This window comes from Oncorhynchus keta, chromosome 27 (genome assembly GCF_023373465.1).
Source record: "Oncorhynchus keta strain PuntledgeMale-10-30-2019 chromosome 27, Oket_V2, whole genome shotgun sequence".
In the NCBI taxonomy this organism is placed as follows: domain Eukaryota; kingdom Metazoa; phylum Chordata; class Actinopteri; order Salmoniformes; family Salmonidae; genus Oncorhynchus; species Oncorhynchus keta.
Window position 1 is genome coordinate 31,029,714 of NC_068447.1, and position 14,933 is coordinate 31,044,646.

A 14,933-nucleotide genomic window follows, 5' to 3' on the forward strand; every position below is an offset into this window, starting at 1 on the left:
TCCGTTTCCACAAAACTTTACAGTTGGCATTATGCAGTCGGGCAGGTAGCGTTCTCCTGGCAGTTGCCAAACCCTGATGTGTCCGTTGGACTGCCAGATGGTGAAGTGTGATTCATCACGGCAGAAATGTGTTTCCCCTGCTCAGAGTCCAATGGCAGAGAGCTTTATACCACTTCAGCCGACGCTTGGCATTGCGCATGGTGATCTCAGGATGGTGTGCGGCTGCTAAGCCATGAAAACCAATTTCATGTTGTTGATCCTTGAGACTTTTCCACTTCACAATAACATCACTTACAGTTGCCTGGGGAAGCTCTAGCAGGGCAGACATTTGACGAACTGACTTGTTGGAAAAGTGGAACGCTATGACGGTACCGCATTGAAAGTCACTGAGCTCTTCAGTAAGGCCATTCTACTGCCAATGTTTGTCTACGGAGATTGCATGGCTGTGTGCTCAAATGTATAGAGAGAATGAATCACAGACTGAAAAACAGCTTCTATCTCAAGGCCATCAGACTGTTAAACAGCCACCACTAACATTGAGTGGCTGCTGCCAACACACTGTCATCGACACTGACCCAACTCCAGCCACTTTAATAATGGGAATTGATGGGAAATGATGTAAATATATCACTAGCCATTTTAAACAATGCTACCTTATAGAATGTTACTTACCCTACATTATTCATCTCATATGCATACGTATATACTGTACTGTACATCATTGACTGCATCCTTATGTAATACATGTATCACTAGCCACTTTAACTATGCCACTTTGTTTACTTTGTCTACATACTCATCTCATATGTATATACTGTACTCGATACCATCTACTGTATGCTGCTCTGTACCATCACTCATTCATATATCCTTATGTACATATTCTTTATCCCCTTACACTGTGTATAAGACAGTAGTTTTAGAATTGTTAGTTAGATTACTTGTTGGTTATCACTGCATTGTCGGAACTAGAAGCACAAGCATTTCGCTACACTCTCATTAAAATCTGCTAACCATGTGAATGTGACAAATAACATTTGATTGATTTGATCTGTCAGCAACAGGTATGTCCACATACCTTTGGATCTACAGTGTCTTCGGAAAGTACTCAGACTCCTTGACTTTTCCCACATTTAGGTTACCTCCGTATTCATACATGGATTAATTTTTTTCCCCAGTAATCTACACAGTACCCCATAATAACATATCAAAAACAGGATTAGATTATTGAAACAAATAAACTATTTACCTAACTATACAGACCCTTTGCTATGAGACTAGAAATTGAGCTCAGGTGCATCCTTTTTCCCACTGATCATCCTGGAGATTTTTCTACAACTTGGAAGTCCACCAGTGGTAAATTCAATTGATGGAACATGATTTGGAAAGGCACACCAGTCTATAGAAGGTCCCACAGCTGACAGTGCATGTCAGAGAATAACCCAAACCATGAGGTCGAAGACACCTGGAACCATCCCTACATTGAAGCATGGTGGTGGCAGCATCATGCTGTGGGGATGTTTCCAGCAGCAGGGACTGAGAGACTGGTCAGGATTGAGGCAAAGATGACCGTAGCAAAGTACAGAGAACTCCTTTATGAAAACCTGCTCCAAAGAGCTCAGGACCTCAGACTGGGGCGAAGGTTCACTTTCCAATAGGACAACAACCCTAAGCACACAGCCAAGACAATGCAGGAGTGGCTTCTGGACAAGTCTCTGAATGTCCTTGAGGGGCCCAGCCAGAGCCTTGAATCCGATCGAACATCTCTGGAGAGAGCTGAAAATAGCTGTGCAGCGACGTTCCCCGTCCAACCTGACAGAGCTTGAGAGGATCTGCAGAGAACATTGTGAGATACTCCCCAAATACGCGTGTGCCAAGCTTGTAGCATCATACCCAAGAAGACTCGATGCTGAAATCACGGACTTAAGTGGATTTAACAAGTGACATCAATAAGGGAGCATAGCTTCCACCTGGATTCTCCTGGTCATTCCGTGTCATGGAAAGAGCAGGTGTTCATGTTTTGTACACTTAGTGAAATACAAAATGGTATAGAGGGAAATAGTCCTATATTAACTACAACCTAAAACTTCTTACCTGGGAATATTGAAGACTCATGTTAAAAGGAACCACCAGCTTTCAAATGTTCTCATGTTCTGAGCAAGGAACTGAAACGTTAGCTTTCTAACATAGCACTTTTACGTTATTCTCCAAAACGTTGTTTTTGCATTATTTAAACCAAATTGAACATGTTTATTGATCTACTTGAGGCTAAATTGATTTTATTGATGTTTATATTAAGTTTAAATAAGTGTTAATTCAGTATTGTTGTAATTGTCATTATTACACATAAACACATATATTTTAAAATCGGTCGATTAAGCGGTATCGTTTTTTTTGGGACCTCCAATAATTGGTATCGGCATTGAAAAATCATAATCGGTCTACCTCTACTATACATTCCTCCAACTTGTTCAACAAACTCACTGTTAAATCTACCCACAGCACACTACCCAAATCTAGATATATATACACACACACACACACACACACACACACACACACACACACACACGCTGAATTTGTGTTTGCATTGTTGTATCCTTGAATCCTAGTGGGATAAGGAAAAAGGCAGGGAGGTAAGAGCTAAGCCAAACATACTACAGCCTCAAACATAGCTCGAACTAAATTAGTATTCTAATTCCTTATTCTTTGATCAAACATGCATAGTGCAGTCATCACACTGTATGGAAGGTGGGGCCAATCGCATGAGAAAAGCAAGGAAGGTGGGGCACAAGGCCCTGTGAGTTTAACTTTATGTTCATTCGGCTGAATTAGGATACACTATGAAAACAATGTGAGTTTGACACGGTTTGACAATATTGCAATACTATTTTTGCGCTAGTTGACTGTTCCTGCACAGAAACTCCAGACTTCTTCCTTCATAGGTTATTCACCATCTGCATTTTAAATAGGAAGCCAATTTGTTTACGGCACTTTAATTTTCCATGAATGATCAAGACGTATTTCCTCAAGGCTCTATTGCCCCTTTGCAGCAGACATAGTGAGCAATATGATTGGACCATGGAACTGCAATAAAACCACAGTACTGAATCGCAAAAATACATTAAACCGTACTCACTTTTGCCATCCAGCTTGCTACTAGTATCTTGCAGAGAGATTTCACAGCAGCTAGCGAGTTATAAGAGAATTGGCTGTGACTAAAATAGGTGCAGGAGTAGTTATAGTTTGAAGTATTTTAAAGTGCAGAAATTTTAAATCGTATTGTTCAACTGATAAATGTTTTTGTTAGACTTTCGGGACAGCTGGTGAATTGTAGTTCCCTCTAGTGGTGCCATGTAAAATCACTGCACAGACATTCCCAATGCATTTATGAGAAGAAAGCAGGGAGAGGACGATTGTGGAGGACATACTTTGATCTGGTTCTTGAGCTGATCGGCCTCCTGGCGTAGCTGGTCCAGTTCGCTCATTTTCCTCTGCTAATGGTGTGCCTCGCTCCGCCGCCGGGACTCCTGCTGATCTGAGGGGCAAGAAAGAGGGACAAACTCAACACCTTGGTCACACACAGTTTCTCCTATTAGCAATTAGAGGTACTCACCAGACCAGGGTTCAAACTGTATTTGAAATCTGATAAAGCCCTAAAAAGTACAAACCCAGCCCAACTTCAGGCAAGCTCATGCTCTCTGAACCCAGGTCTGGTACACACAGGCAGCTCAATAAATAGCTGTTACAGGGGCCCTAACAAGGCCATCAGTTCAAAATGACGGTCCAAATCCCTGAGACAGGCTCAATATGATTGAGACGCAATTCCTGAAACAGCAAGGACAAGCTCAGAGAAAGTAGGGTTGAATGTTCCAGAGACCATGTTATGGTAAGCTGCTATTTCTAAATAGTAGCCTTTAGATGTTCAAGCTAATACCTTAGTGCTGTGAAAGATAGGAGAAACTGAAGCGATGTTCATGTAACATCCAAGAAAATAACTGCAGAGAAGAAATTGTTCACCATTTGGACTCAGCAAACACGAGCTTCAGTAAAATACACAGCAAAGCATATTCCTGCTCAGAATCACACAACATCCCTCTGAAAGATCCATAAGGCACACACAAACTCACTGTGAATCACAGAATAGCAACCCTTTCTAGAGAACCCAAGATGTGTCCTTGCCAGCCTGAAACGGTTACCTAGCAACAGGATTCTGCAGCTAGTTTGTGCTAAAGATCACTTTTTTTTTTTATTATGCAAAATCTCTCCCCCTCTCTATACACTGGCCAACCCAAGGCAAACATCTGGCACTTGGCGGCCGGTACCCATTCCTGGACAACTGAGGCTAAATTAAAATCCATTGGCGGAAATCCATTCAGTCTGAGAAACCCTTGAGAACATACCCCTCCTGTGGCTTGCCGAACGGAGAGAGTGCTGGAGCGTGAAACGAGAGGAGCCGAGTGGGTTCTGTGAGTTAGTTCTAGCCCAGAGGTGCTCAGGTAAGAAGGGCAGGCACTAGTGCAGCGCTCAGATGCTCTGGCCCTGGTCAGTGGGCTCAGAACTCTCCTTCCAATGTCATCCCTGTAATCCTGGGACACAGTTGATTCAGCTCCTCCAGCTAAATCCGGTTAAGACAAAACCTGCTGATGATCCTAAAAGCAGTGGCTATCCCGCTGACCCCAATCCTTTGGTCAACGGGCTTATCCCTGACACATTCTCTGGAGAAAGAACAGGAAATACAAAAACAAACGTATAGGCTAATTAGTGTAGGTATAAATGCAGCAAGTTGAAAGTTCTGCATATTGACTGTCTGGGTTGAAGATCATTATTGGCTGATGGAGACTGCTAAGCACTAATGCTACCACGAGCACTACGCAACAATGCTCATCTTACATTTCTACTAAACGGTTCACGAAAATAAAAGAGATCATTGTCAATATCAACCAGTTGCCATTGATTTTTACAAGACAAATTCTAGTCTTCTGTGTTCGTACAATGACAGGCTTCCTTCCAGCTTTACGAGTCACAGGTTTGACTTCGATATGGGTAAATGAATTCAGCCAATGGAGGAAGTTGCTGACAATCTCAAATGTTCGTAGGTAAAATATATAAAGTAGAGCATTCCTTTAAACTTTTGTGCCAACCATTACATCCACCTTTGTCATTAACAACTCACAGTTAAATGAACACTTGGCTAAACACTATTAATATCCACATTTCTGAATTGTATGTAGACCACCGGTACTCAAATTCTAATTGAGAAGGTCCGGTCACAAAAACTTCCTAGGTGGCAAAAGTCTGGATAGATATTATAATTCATCGGCGTTGTAACAAACTCCCACCACGCAACCCAAGCAACACCAACCCTAATTTATTTATTTTTTTGGTGGGGGGGCAGCCCGGCCCGTATTGGCCCAATTCTAGGCCCGGATCTGGACTGCGGTCCACCTATTGAGTATTGCTGGTGTAGACTATCACAGTTGTACAAAACATTTACCATCCTGTCTGGATTTTCCTTACCTCCCTTTCGCTCTGTCTTTTCCGTACAGGTTGTGGGTCCTAAGAGCTTGGAGACCTTCTGAATGACAAGACCTTTTCCTTTAAACACCTGACATCTCATCAGCTACCTGCCACCTGATTGGCCCATGGGGCTAACTACGTCTGATTCTAAGCAATGCGACTTAGCCCCCTAATCTTTTTGATAAAAATGTGTCATGGTAATATCTCTAATTCTTCTAGTCTTTTCCTTGACGAGAGCCTTGGTGTCAGAGCCAGTTAGCAGGACCTGCGTGTGGCCTTTTCACAGAACCAATGCTATACAGACATGGGCCTCCAAAATCTACATAAAAACCTGTCGCTATTTTAACTGAATACACTTACAAGAAACAGTGGAGTGAGTAGTAGGGCCTACTGTGAGTATTCTAAACTACATGATGCCTTGAATAGGCTTAGGGATATCTAGGCTGTAGTAATTGGACCATATTGGATGCTGGTGGACAAAATACATTTGTAAATCCTTTTGTAAAGCAAAATTAGTCAAACTGACAGCAATTAACCCAACCATGGTGGCAGAAATATGAGTGGGGCTCTATAAATGGCACACCAAACAATTAAGGCAACAGGGATCTTGATCCAGAAGGGGATTGAATGTATCTGCTGTAACCAAGAATCTTATCCACAAGCAGTAAGCATAGCACATACCACCGCAGCCCCAGCAAGGCAGGGGTGCCACCAACCCCAAAATAATACATTATTTTTGGTATTGAAAAACTACGTAGGTATTTCAAAATACCCCGGTATATCGCCCAAGCCTAATTCAGGAGGGTTTTTTCTGTTCCGGTGGTGGGAGTGTGTTGAAACATCTGGCAGCCCCACTGATAGTGTGTCTCTACACTGTTGCCTTCACTCTCAGCCGGCTATTTTTAGAGAGGTGGAGGACGAGGGAAGCAGACTTCACATTTTCCAGCCAGTCCTATCAGTTCCATCATCTCAAGCACCCGCAGTGACAAGGGGAGAGGGAAGTGAAATTAGACTCTGCACCAGAGCTTTAAAGACATTTCTTCCTATAAAGCAAAACAACATTTAGTTCTGTATCAAGCCCTGACTTCACATTGTACGGCCATTTGACATAGGGAAGCCTAAAAACCTTAAACCGCTGAGGAATGCCTTCATTTTCAAAAGCATCTAGTAGCAATTGATTACTTCCATAGCATAACAGCTATAGATTTGATCAGAGTAAAAGTGAATAACAGACATTATTAGGCCTCCTTTTCAATCACATTATTGGCTCAGAGACAAAGCAGTCAAATGAATTGATCTTTCAGAACCCAATTCCTCCTACCCCCGATATGTATGTTAACGTTATTTATATTAACAATACCAATAAAACAGACCTGATTTATTCTAAATGGGAAAATGAATCAGAACCCATACGTACACATGAAAAGGTGGCATGAAATTGTTAGGCCAGTAACCAAAAGGACGCTGGTTAGAATCCCGAGCGGACGAGGTGTGTGGGGGGGGGGGATCTGCCGGTGTGCCCCTGAACAAGGCACTTAAACCTAAATGCTCGTAAGTCGCTCTGGATAAGAGTGTCTGCTAAAATAACGTAAATGTAAAAACAAGACGCGACTCAACATGAATTGATGTGGGAGGTTGGTGGGCTATTGTGGTGTAAACCGCAGAGGGGCGGGAAGAAGAGGGAAGCTCCTCCCCATGGCATGAGGTAGAGGACTGAGGCAGGCCGGGCGGGTAGGCAGGGAGATGTTCTAGTGCACAGGAAGATACAGGGAAGGGAGGTGAAGGACAGAGACAGATTAACCTAATGAGAGTGAACAAGCAGAGGACGATAGGGAGGAGAGCGGCTAATTAACCCCTTGGTGAAGGGGAACAGGGTGTGGTAACCTTCAAGGCATTAAGAGCCCGGTGGAGCAGACGCACACACCCAGTCACCTTGCTGCTGCTGGGAGCCTCTTAAGTTCGCAGCCTAAGAGATCGGTGCTACTACAGATGAGCCACACACTGTGGCCATTCACTTAACCCAAAACCAACCATAACATAACTCCATTTGCCTTGCAGTCATTGACTCCAAAGTTTATCTTGGCATACATATTTTATTAGACTATAAACAGAGATTCAACCAAATGCACATAAGTTACGCGGACATAGCCAATGATTTCTATGGGTTTGATCTCAACTAGCCTACCTGGTTAAATAAAGGTGAAATTAAATTTCAGTGAATTTCAATTTCAGGGTTTGAAAGCTTTGCGCTCACCTGATATGGATATATTCAAGACATGGCTGTCCAAAAATATTTTCTCTTGTTGAGTTAATCGCATGGTTCTCTAAATAATTATTATTAATTGCAATTCCATAAAAAATATTATACATTGGTTGTAGTCAATGTATTTTGATTAAAGGGGAACAAAAACTGTATTCTAAGAAAATAACAAAATTAGCTAGGCCTGAAAGAAAATATTATAGCCACAACTATTAGATCTAGCCTACGCTACTTCTTATCCATGTTTTTCAACAAACTAGAATTGGTTCTGTTCTGGTTAAAATCGTTGGAGGAAATGTTTGCTAAATCTAGACCGAAAGGTTGCAAGTTCAAATCCCCAAGCTGAGAATGTACATATGTCGTTCTGCCCCTGAACAGGCAGTTAACCCACTGTTCCTAGGCCGTCATTGAAAATAAGAATTTGTTCTTAACTGACTTGCCTGGTTAAATAAAGGTACATTTTTTAAAAAGTATTATAAAAATAAAAAAAAATCAACCATGGCACTCTAAACATTTTTGTTTGGTTAGCTAGCCAACATTAGCATACACGGCTAGCTACTTCAGCGCAAATTGTATTACTGTTACCTAAAGAAAAGCATGAGCAAGTGTTTGTTTGAACTTTCTATAAGTTCCCCTTCAAAGTTGTTGCTCGTAACTGTGCGCATAGTGGATGGTTTCAACACCAATAGAGACAGACTGCTCTACAGCTGGTGAGACCACAGAGAGTGCCCGGTGTTGCTCTCAAAAGGAAGGGTGCTGAAGCACAGACACTTGGGTGAAAAGAATGTAAGTTGAAAAAATGAACTGTGTAAAAAAGGTAACTATAATCAACACGTTAACCTTTTTTTATTTAACTAGGCAAGTCAGTTAAGAACAAATTCTTATTTTCAATGACGACCTACACCGGTCAAACCCGGACGACGCTGGGCCAATGGGACTCCCAATCACGTCCGGTTGTGATAAAGCCTGGATTCGAACCAGGGTGCCTGAAGTGACACCTCTAAACACTGAGATATATGCAGTGCCTTACAACTGCTGTGCCACTCGGGAGCCCCCAATTCCAGAGTAACAAGGTGTTACCCAGAAAATAAAACTAAGGTTTGTTCTCTAAATACAGGAAATGTCTCTGAAAACAGACAGAGCCTGCGCATGTTTCAGCCCAAGTACACCGGATACCATGGACACTTCGCATGAGGCTCTGACAACCAACCATTGATTTTTTCACTTGCCTATTTCAGCCATGAGGACATAATGAATTTGCTGCCTCTGGGGTTAAAAAAATAATCTCATGATCGAAAATCAATCTCAGATGGATTATCTCAGGCCAAGTTAACCTCCCCTTTCATGTAAGAAAGTCATGACCATCATGCTTTTAGGGAAAGATGATAATTTTGTATTAAACTGAGTTTGACCAATTCCAGTCCCGTTTCTTTGAGAGTTCAGGGTCCTCCCCAGTATAATTGTTATGTAGAAGGACTGAGAAGCTCAGGTGTGGTGACTTTTAAAAGGACATTCTACAAAAAAATAAAATGCTGACACCATCTTAAAAACAATTTCCACCTCCGGAAATAAGCCCAATAACGTGGTGGTAGGTAAAAGTCTATGAAATTATTTTAACATTTTAATATACATTCTCCGTTTCCACAATCTGGTTTCCGAGCTGTCATTGGTGCACCTCAGCCACGCTAAAGGTCCTAAACGATGTCATAACCACCATCGATAAAAGACAATACTGTGCAGCTGTATTCATCGACCTGGCCAGGCTTTCGACTCTGTCAATCACCACATCCTCATCGGCAGACTCAACAAGCCTTGGTTTCTCAAATGACTGCCTCTCCTGGTTCATCAACTACTTCTCAGACAGAGTTCAGTGTGTCAAATCGGAGGGCCTGTTGTCCGGACCTCTGGCAGTCTATGGGGGTGCTAAAGGGTTCAATTCTCTGGCCTACTCTGTATGCATGTATGCACAGACACAGACATACATAAATGATGTCGCTCTTGCAGCTGGTGATTCTCTGATCCACCTCTACCCAAACACTATTCTGTATACTTCTGGCCCTTTGGGCATTGTTAACTGACCTTCAAATGAGCTTCAATGTCATACAACTCTCCTTCTGTGGCCTCCAACTGCTTTTAAATGCTAGTAAAATGAAATGCTTGCTCTTCAACTGATTGCTGCTAGCACCCGCCCGCCTAGGATCACTACTCTGGACGGTTCTCACTTAGAATATGTGGACAACTACAAATACCTAGATGTCTGGTTAGACTAAACTCTCCTTCCAGACTCACATTAAGCATCTCCAATCCAAAATTAAATCTAGAATTGGCTTCCTATTTCACAACAAAGCATCATTCACTCATGCTGCTAAACATACCCTCGTAAAACTGACTATCCTACCGATCCTTGACTTCGGCGATGTCATTTACAAAAAGCCTCCAACACTCTAATCAGCAAATTGGATGTAGTCTATCACGGTGCCATCCGTTTTGTCACCAAAGCCCCATATACCACCCACCACTGCGACCTGTGTGCTCTCGCTGGCTGGCCCTCGCTTCATATTCGTCACCAAACACACTGGCTCCAGGTCATCTATAAGTCTTTGCTAGGTAAAGCCCAGCCTCATCTCAGCTCACTGGTCACCATAGCAGCATCCACCCGTAGCACACGCTCCATCAGGTATATTTCACTGGTCACCCCAAAACCAATTCCTCCTTTGGCCGCTTTTCCTTCCAGTTCTCTGCTGCCAATGACTGGGACAAATTGCAAAAATCACTGAAGCTGGAGACTCATATCTCCCTCACTAACTTTAAGCATCAGTTGTCAGAGCAGCTCACAGATCACTGCACCTGTACATAGCCCATCCGTAAATAGCCCATCCAACTACCTCATCCCCATATGTTATTTATTTATGTTTGCTCCTTTGCACCCCAGTATCTCTACTTGCACATTCATCTTCTGCACATCAATCACTCCAGAGTTTAGTTGCTAAATTGTCATTATTTCGACACTATGGTCTATTTATTGCCTTTACCTCCCTTATCTTACCTCATTTGCACACACTATATACTTTTTCTATTGTGTTATTGACTATGTTAGTTTATTCCATGTGTAACTGTTGTTTGTGTCGCATGCTTTGCATTATATTGGCCAGGTCGCAGTTGTAAATGATAACTTGTTTCCAACTAGCCTACCTGGTTAAATAGAAGGTGAATTAAAAAAATAAAAATAATAATAATACTGGACCATGTACGGCTGTAGACTAAGTTAATCCACTGGTGGCACAAACATCTTCAGTTGATGGCCCCAGCACATGATTTGGTCGCACCAATGTTTCGCTTCTGCCCGGCGATAATGACTTGACCTGTGTCCCATAATGTACTTGCATTCCATACAGAACCAAGCTAATAATGATTAGCCATCTTTTAAATGAGCATGCTCTTGCAGGGCTTGGCATTCAGGTAAATTTGGCAGTGGCATACGAATGAAAAGAATACTGGCCAGGGAAAGCGGATGGTGGGGGATTATTTAAATGTTCTTTAAATTTGTGGGCTGAGTAAATAGCCTTTAGACTATAATGGAGCTGGGCAATATGACAAATATCATATCTCAGCATTTATTATTATATATATTTTTTTATTTAAAAATTGGATGGTATGATGGTGTTTTATGTTTTGAAATACGAAAGATCAAACATTTGCTTTATGAGTAGTGCGTGACCCTAGGGTGGCAACACAAATTCTAAGTGATTTCAATAGGTCTTTGACTGTTTTATACTGTTCAAATAAAGCAAAAATACTTTTCACACATTTTCATCAATTTCTACAATCATTTGAGAATTTCCACACTGCCACTTACGTTTGCACGGTATGGGAAAACAATCTAGGTTCATTTTTAACCAAAAGTTTAGCGCAAAACCTTCAGGTGAACTGTTGGAATCATGGAAACTATTATTCTAATTCTAGCATTGGAATATAATTGCGGGCACTTTGAAGACAGTTTTATTTGACATGGTCACTAATGAAAATGTTATTGTAACTGGGTAGGAACCAAGTGTGGATACGTGTTTCCTAGGGGACTATAATCTTTAGCTAAATTGACTGTTCTCTTAGCTACTTCATATAGCTAACATTCATGCTTCACGTATTCCTATTCGATTGAGAAGATACTGGTCCACCATCACTGGTATTATCAGGCTGTACAGCTAATTACGTTTGCTCTGAAAAACTAGTGATTAGCATTAGCAGCTAACATGATTTAGGTCGAACTTGTTAAGAAAAGACAAACGGTGTAATATTACAACGCTAGTGGATATAAATTAAGAAGCAAAGTGAAAAAAGCATCGTTGTCATTAACATTGTTGCATATGCTGCATTGTCCATGCAGACTGAACGCAAGTGTGTCGTGGTAGAAGAACCACAAACACTCTCATTGAGTTACAGGGAGCAGGGCTAGGTCTGTGTGGAAAGAGGTACAAGAGAGAGAGATGACTCAAGTAGTGAACTATAAAAATGGATCTTACACATGGCGTATCACATTTAACAAAACAAACATTCAAATACTGTTATATAAGGTAAAGTAAAAACCGGTCCGTGTATCAATACCGGTATATCATACATTACGGTATACCGCCCAGCACCACCCTATAATGACCTACCCTACATACACAAATAATAATTACATTTTAACTTGACCATATCATTTACTTTAATGGAAACCCTACAAAAACATGATATTCTAAGCCCACAACAATTCTTAACCTAATCAGGAGACCACTTTTCAGGTCAGAGAATAAATAAATAATAATTTGGAGGGGGTAGTTGCTCTTTAAAATGTGCACCAAGCAATAGACTTGTTTGGCTAGCTGTGATTTTTTTAGGCTTTGGCGGTATACAGGGTTATATGGATAAAGCCACAGGATGGTTTTTCAATACCGTTGAACCTATTTATTTGAAGTCTAATACATTTGAATATTTGTAGATACTTGAAGCAAATACCTGCAGTCCACTTGCGCAATACTTTAGGAGATAAAAGAACATTGCGTTCTTCATTTCACCAGTCACAATATGTAGCTTACGGGTTGTCCCCAGTCACGCTGTGTTTGTTTACAAGCACACAACCACGAGAGACCATAGGCGTGTGAGTCACTCACTGTCGAGCAGCATGCACCAGGTTATCTAATTACAGTATGGAATTCACAACTAAATGTTTGCCAGCTAGTTATCTTATAACTACTAAATTCACTGTCTAAAATGTGCTAAAAGCTCAGTAGTTTGGTTTGCTAAATAAGTAGCTAGTTAGCTATCTAGCTAAGTGGTTAGCTTCTAACAAAATCAAGCATTTGCTTGGTAACAGCAGAAGATCACCCCCTGGATCAAGAGCTTTGCTGGCGAATATTCATTTGTGCCTGCAGCAAACTGAGTAGAATGAGTTACTTGTATAGTTTAGGTCAGAAACTGTACAAAATGTTCCCAATGCGCTCGTTAGCATTTCATTAGCATTCTGATTCATTAGAACTAGTTACCATTTTGTTACATTCTGTTAAGTGACATTTTTTGGGCTTTGAATATTAGTACTTTGTAAATAAACACATGCATTCAATTTGTGCACTAGGCAATAAAGCAGACTGCGTCCATCATTTCACCCAGTAGATGTTTACCCAACCCGTGGGATGGACTCTTCCCAAACTCGGGACTCTATTGGTTACACGGACTCTTGGCCTCCCTATCTAACCACCTTTCGCCGGCTTTGTATTCATGTTACCTGATGAAATTGCTCTATATGATCTTGCTGCCATCTAATGCACATTCAAATGTCATAAATCAACACTGCAGAGCTCTCCCTGTCCTATGCCGTGCATTAATTGTATTACGTTTGATGATATCTGGAATAGTGCATGTACACCCTGGCCCGTCTACTGTTGCTAGCCCCAATTCTGATTTGTGCTCTGATATTTGCTCTCATAAAAGCCTGGGTTTTCTGCACGTTAACTTCTTGGTGACAGGGGGCATTATTTTCACATTCGGATGAAATGCATGCCAAAATTCAACTGCCTGCTACTCATCTCCAGAAGATATGCATAGTATTAGGATAGAAAACACTCTGAAGTTTCTAAAATGGTTTAAATCACGTCTGAGTATAACAGAACTTATTTAGCAGGCGAACCACAGAGGAAAAGCATTGAGATTTTTTTTAGGTCACTATTTACAATGGGTTTTCATTGGGAATCCAGATTTCTAAGGGACCTTCTTGCAGTTCCTATCGCTTCCACTGGATGTCAGTCTTTCGAAATTGGCTGAGGTTTTTCCTTTGTGTAATGAAGTACGGCCATCTTGAACGAGGGTAACTTGAAGTGTACTGTTTGAGGCGCGTGAACAGAACGCATGCTACAGTTAGTTTTCCTCCTGTATTGAACACAGATCATCCAGTCTTCAATTTTTTTGATTATTTACATTAAAAAATACCTAAAGTTGGATTACAAAAGTAGTTTGAAATGTTTTGGCAAAGTTTACAGGTAACTTTTGAGATATTTTTGTAGTCACATTGCACAAGTTGGAACCGGTGTTTTTCTGGATCAAACACGCTAAATAAATTGACATTTTGGATATATAATTGACGGAATTACTCGAACAAAAGAACCATTTGTTAAGTTTATAGGACATATTGGAGTGCCAACAAAAGAAGCTCATCAAAGGCATGAATTATATTTGTATTTCTGCGTTTTGTGTCATGCCTGCAGGGTTGAAATATGCTTTTCTCTCTTTGTTTACTATGGTGCTATCCTCAGATAATATCATTGTTTGCTTTCGCCGAAAAGCCTTTTTGAAATCTGACATGTTGGCTGGATTCACAACAAGTGTAGCTTTAATTTGCTATATTGCATGTGTGATTTCATGAAAGTTGGATTTTTTATAGTGATTTATTTGAATGTGGCGCTCTGCATTTTCTCTGGCTTTTGGCCAGGTGGGACGCTACAGTCTCACAGATCCCAGAGAGGTCTTAACACTAGAAGCTTATTACCTAAATGGATGAATTGAAAGTGTGGGTTCACAGCTCCAATCCAGATGCGTTGGTCATTACTGAGACATGGTTAAGAAAGAGTGTTTTGAAAACCGTTCTGGTTATAACATTTTTCGGCAAGACAGATCTTCCAAA

The 14,933-nt window shown here is 41.2% G+C and overlaps 1 protein-coding gene across 5 annotated transcripts in view; it reads right to left on the bottom strand.

The window, feature by feature from the left end:
* Positions 1–14,933, bottom strand: part of LOC118359802 (guanine nucleotide-binding protein G(I)/G(S)/G(T) subunit beta-1-like) — a 52,353-nt gene that overhangs the window by 19,096 nt on the left and 18,324 nt on the right. For 3 of the 5 annotated variants that reach the window (XM_035738568.2, XM_052482169.1, XM_035738571.2), the window contains exon 2: positions 3,432–3,538. In XM_035738568.2, the coding sequence (XP_035594461.1) occupies positions 3,432–3,488 (57 nt within the window). In that variant the 5' untranslated portion in view covers positions 3,489–3,538. Of the gene's footprint in view, positions 1–3,431; positions 3,539–4,403; positions 4,670–5,520; positions 5,634–14,933 lie in introns of those variants that run through there. The other 2 variants (XM_035738569.2, XM_035738570.2) reach the window with 2 other exon arrangements.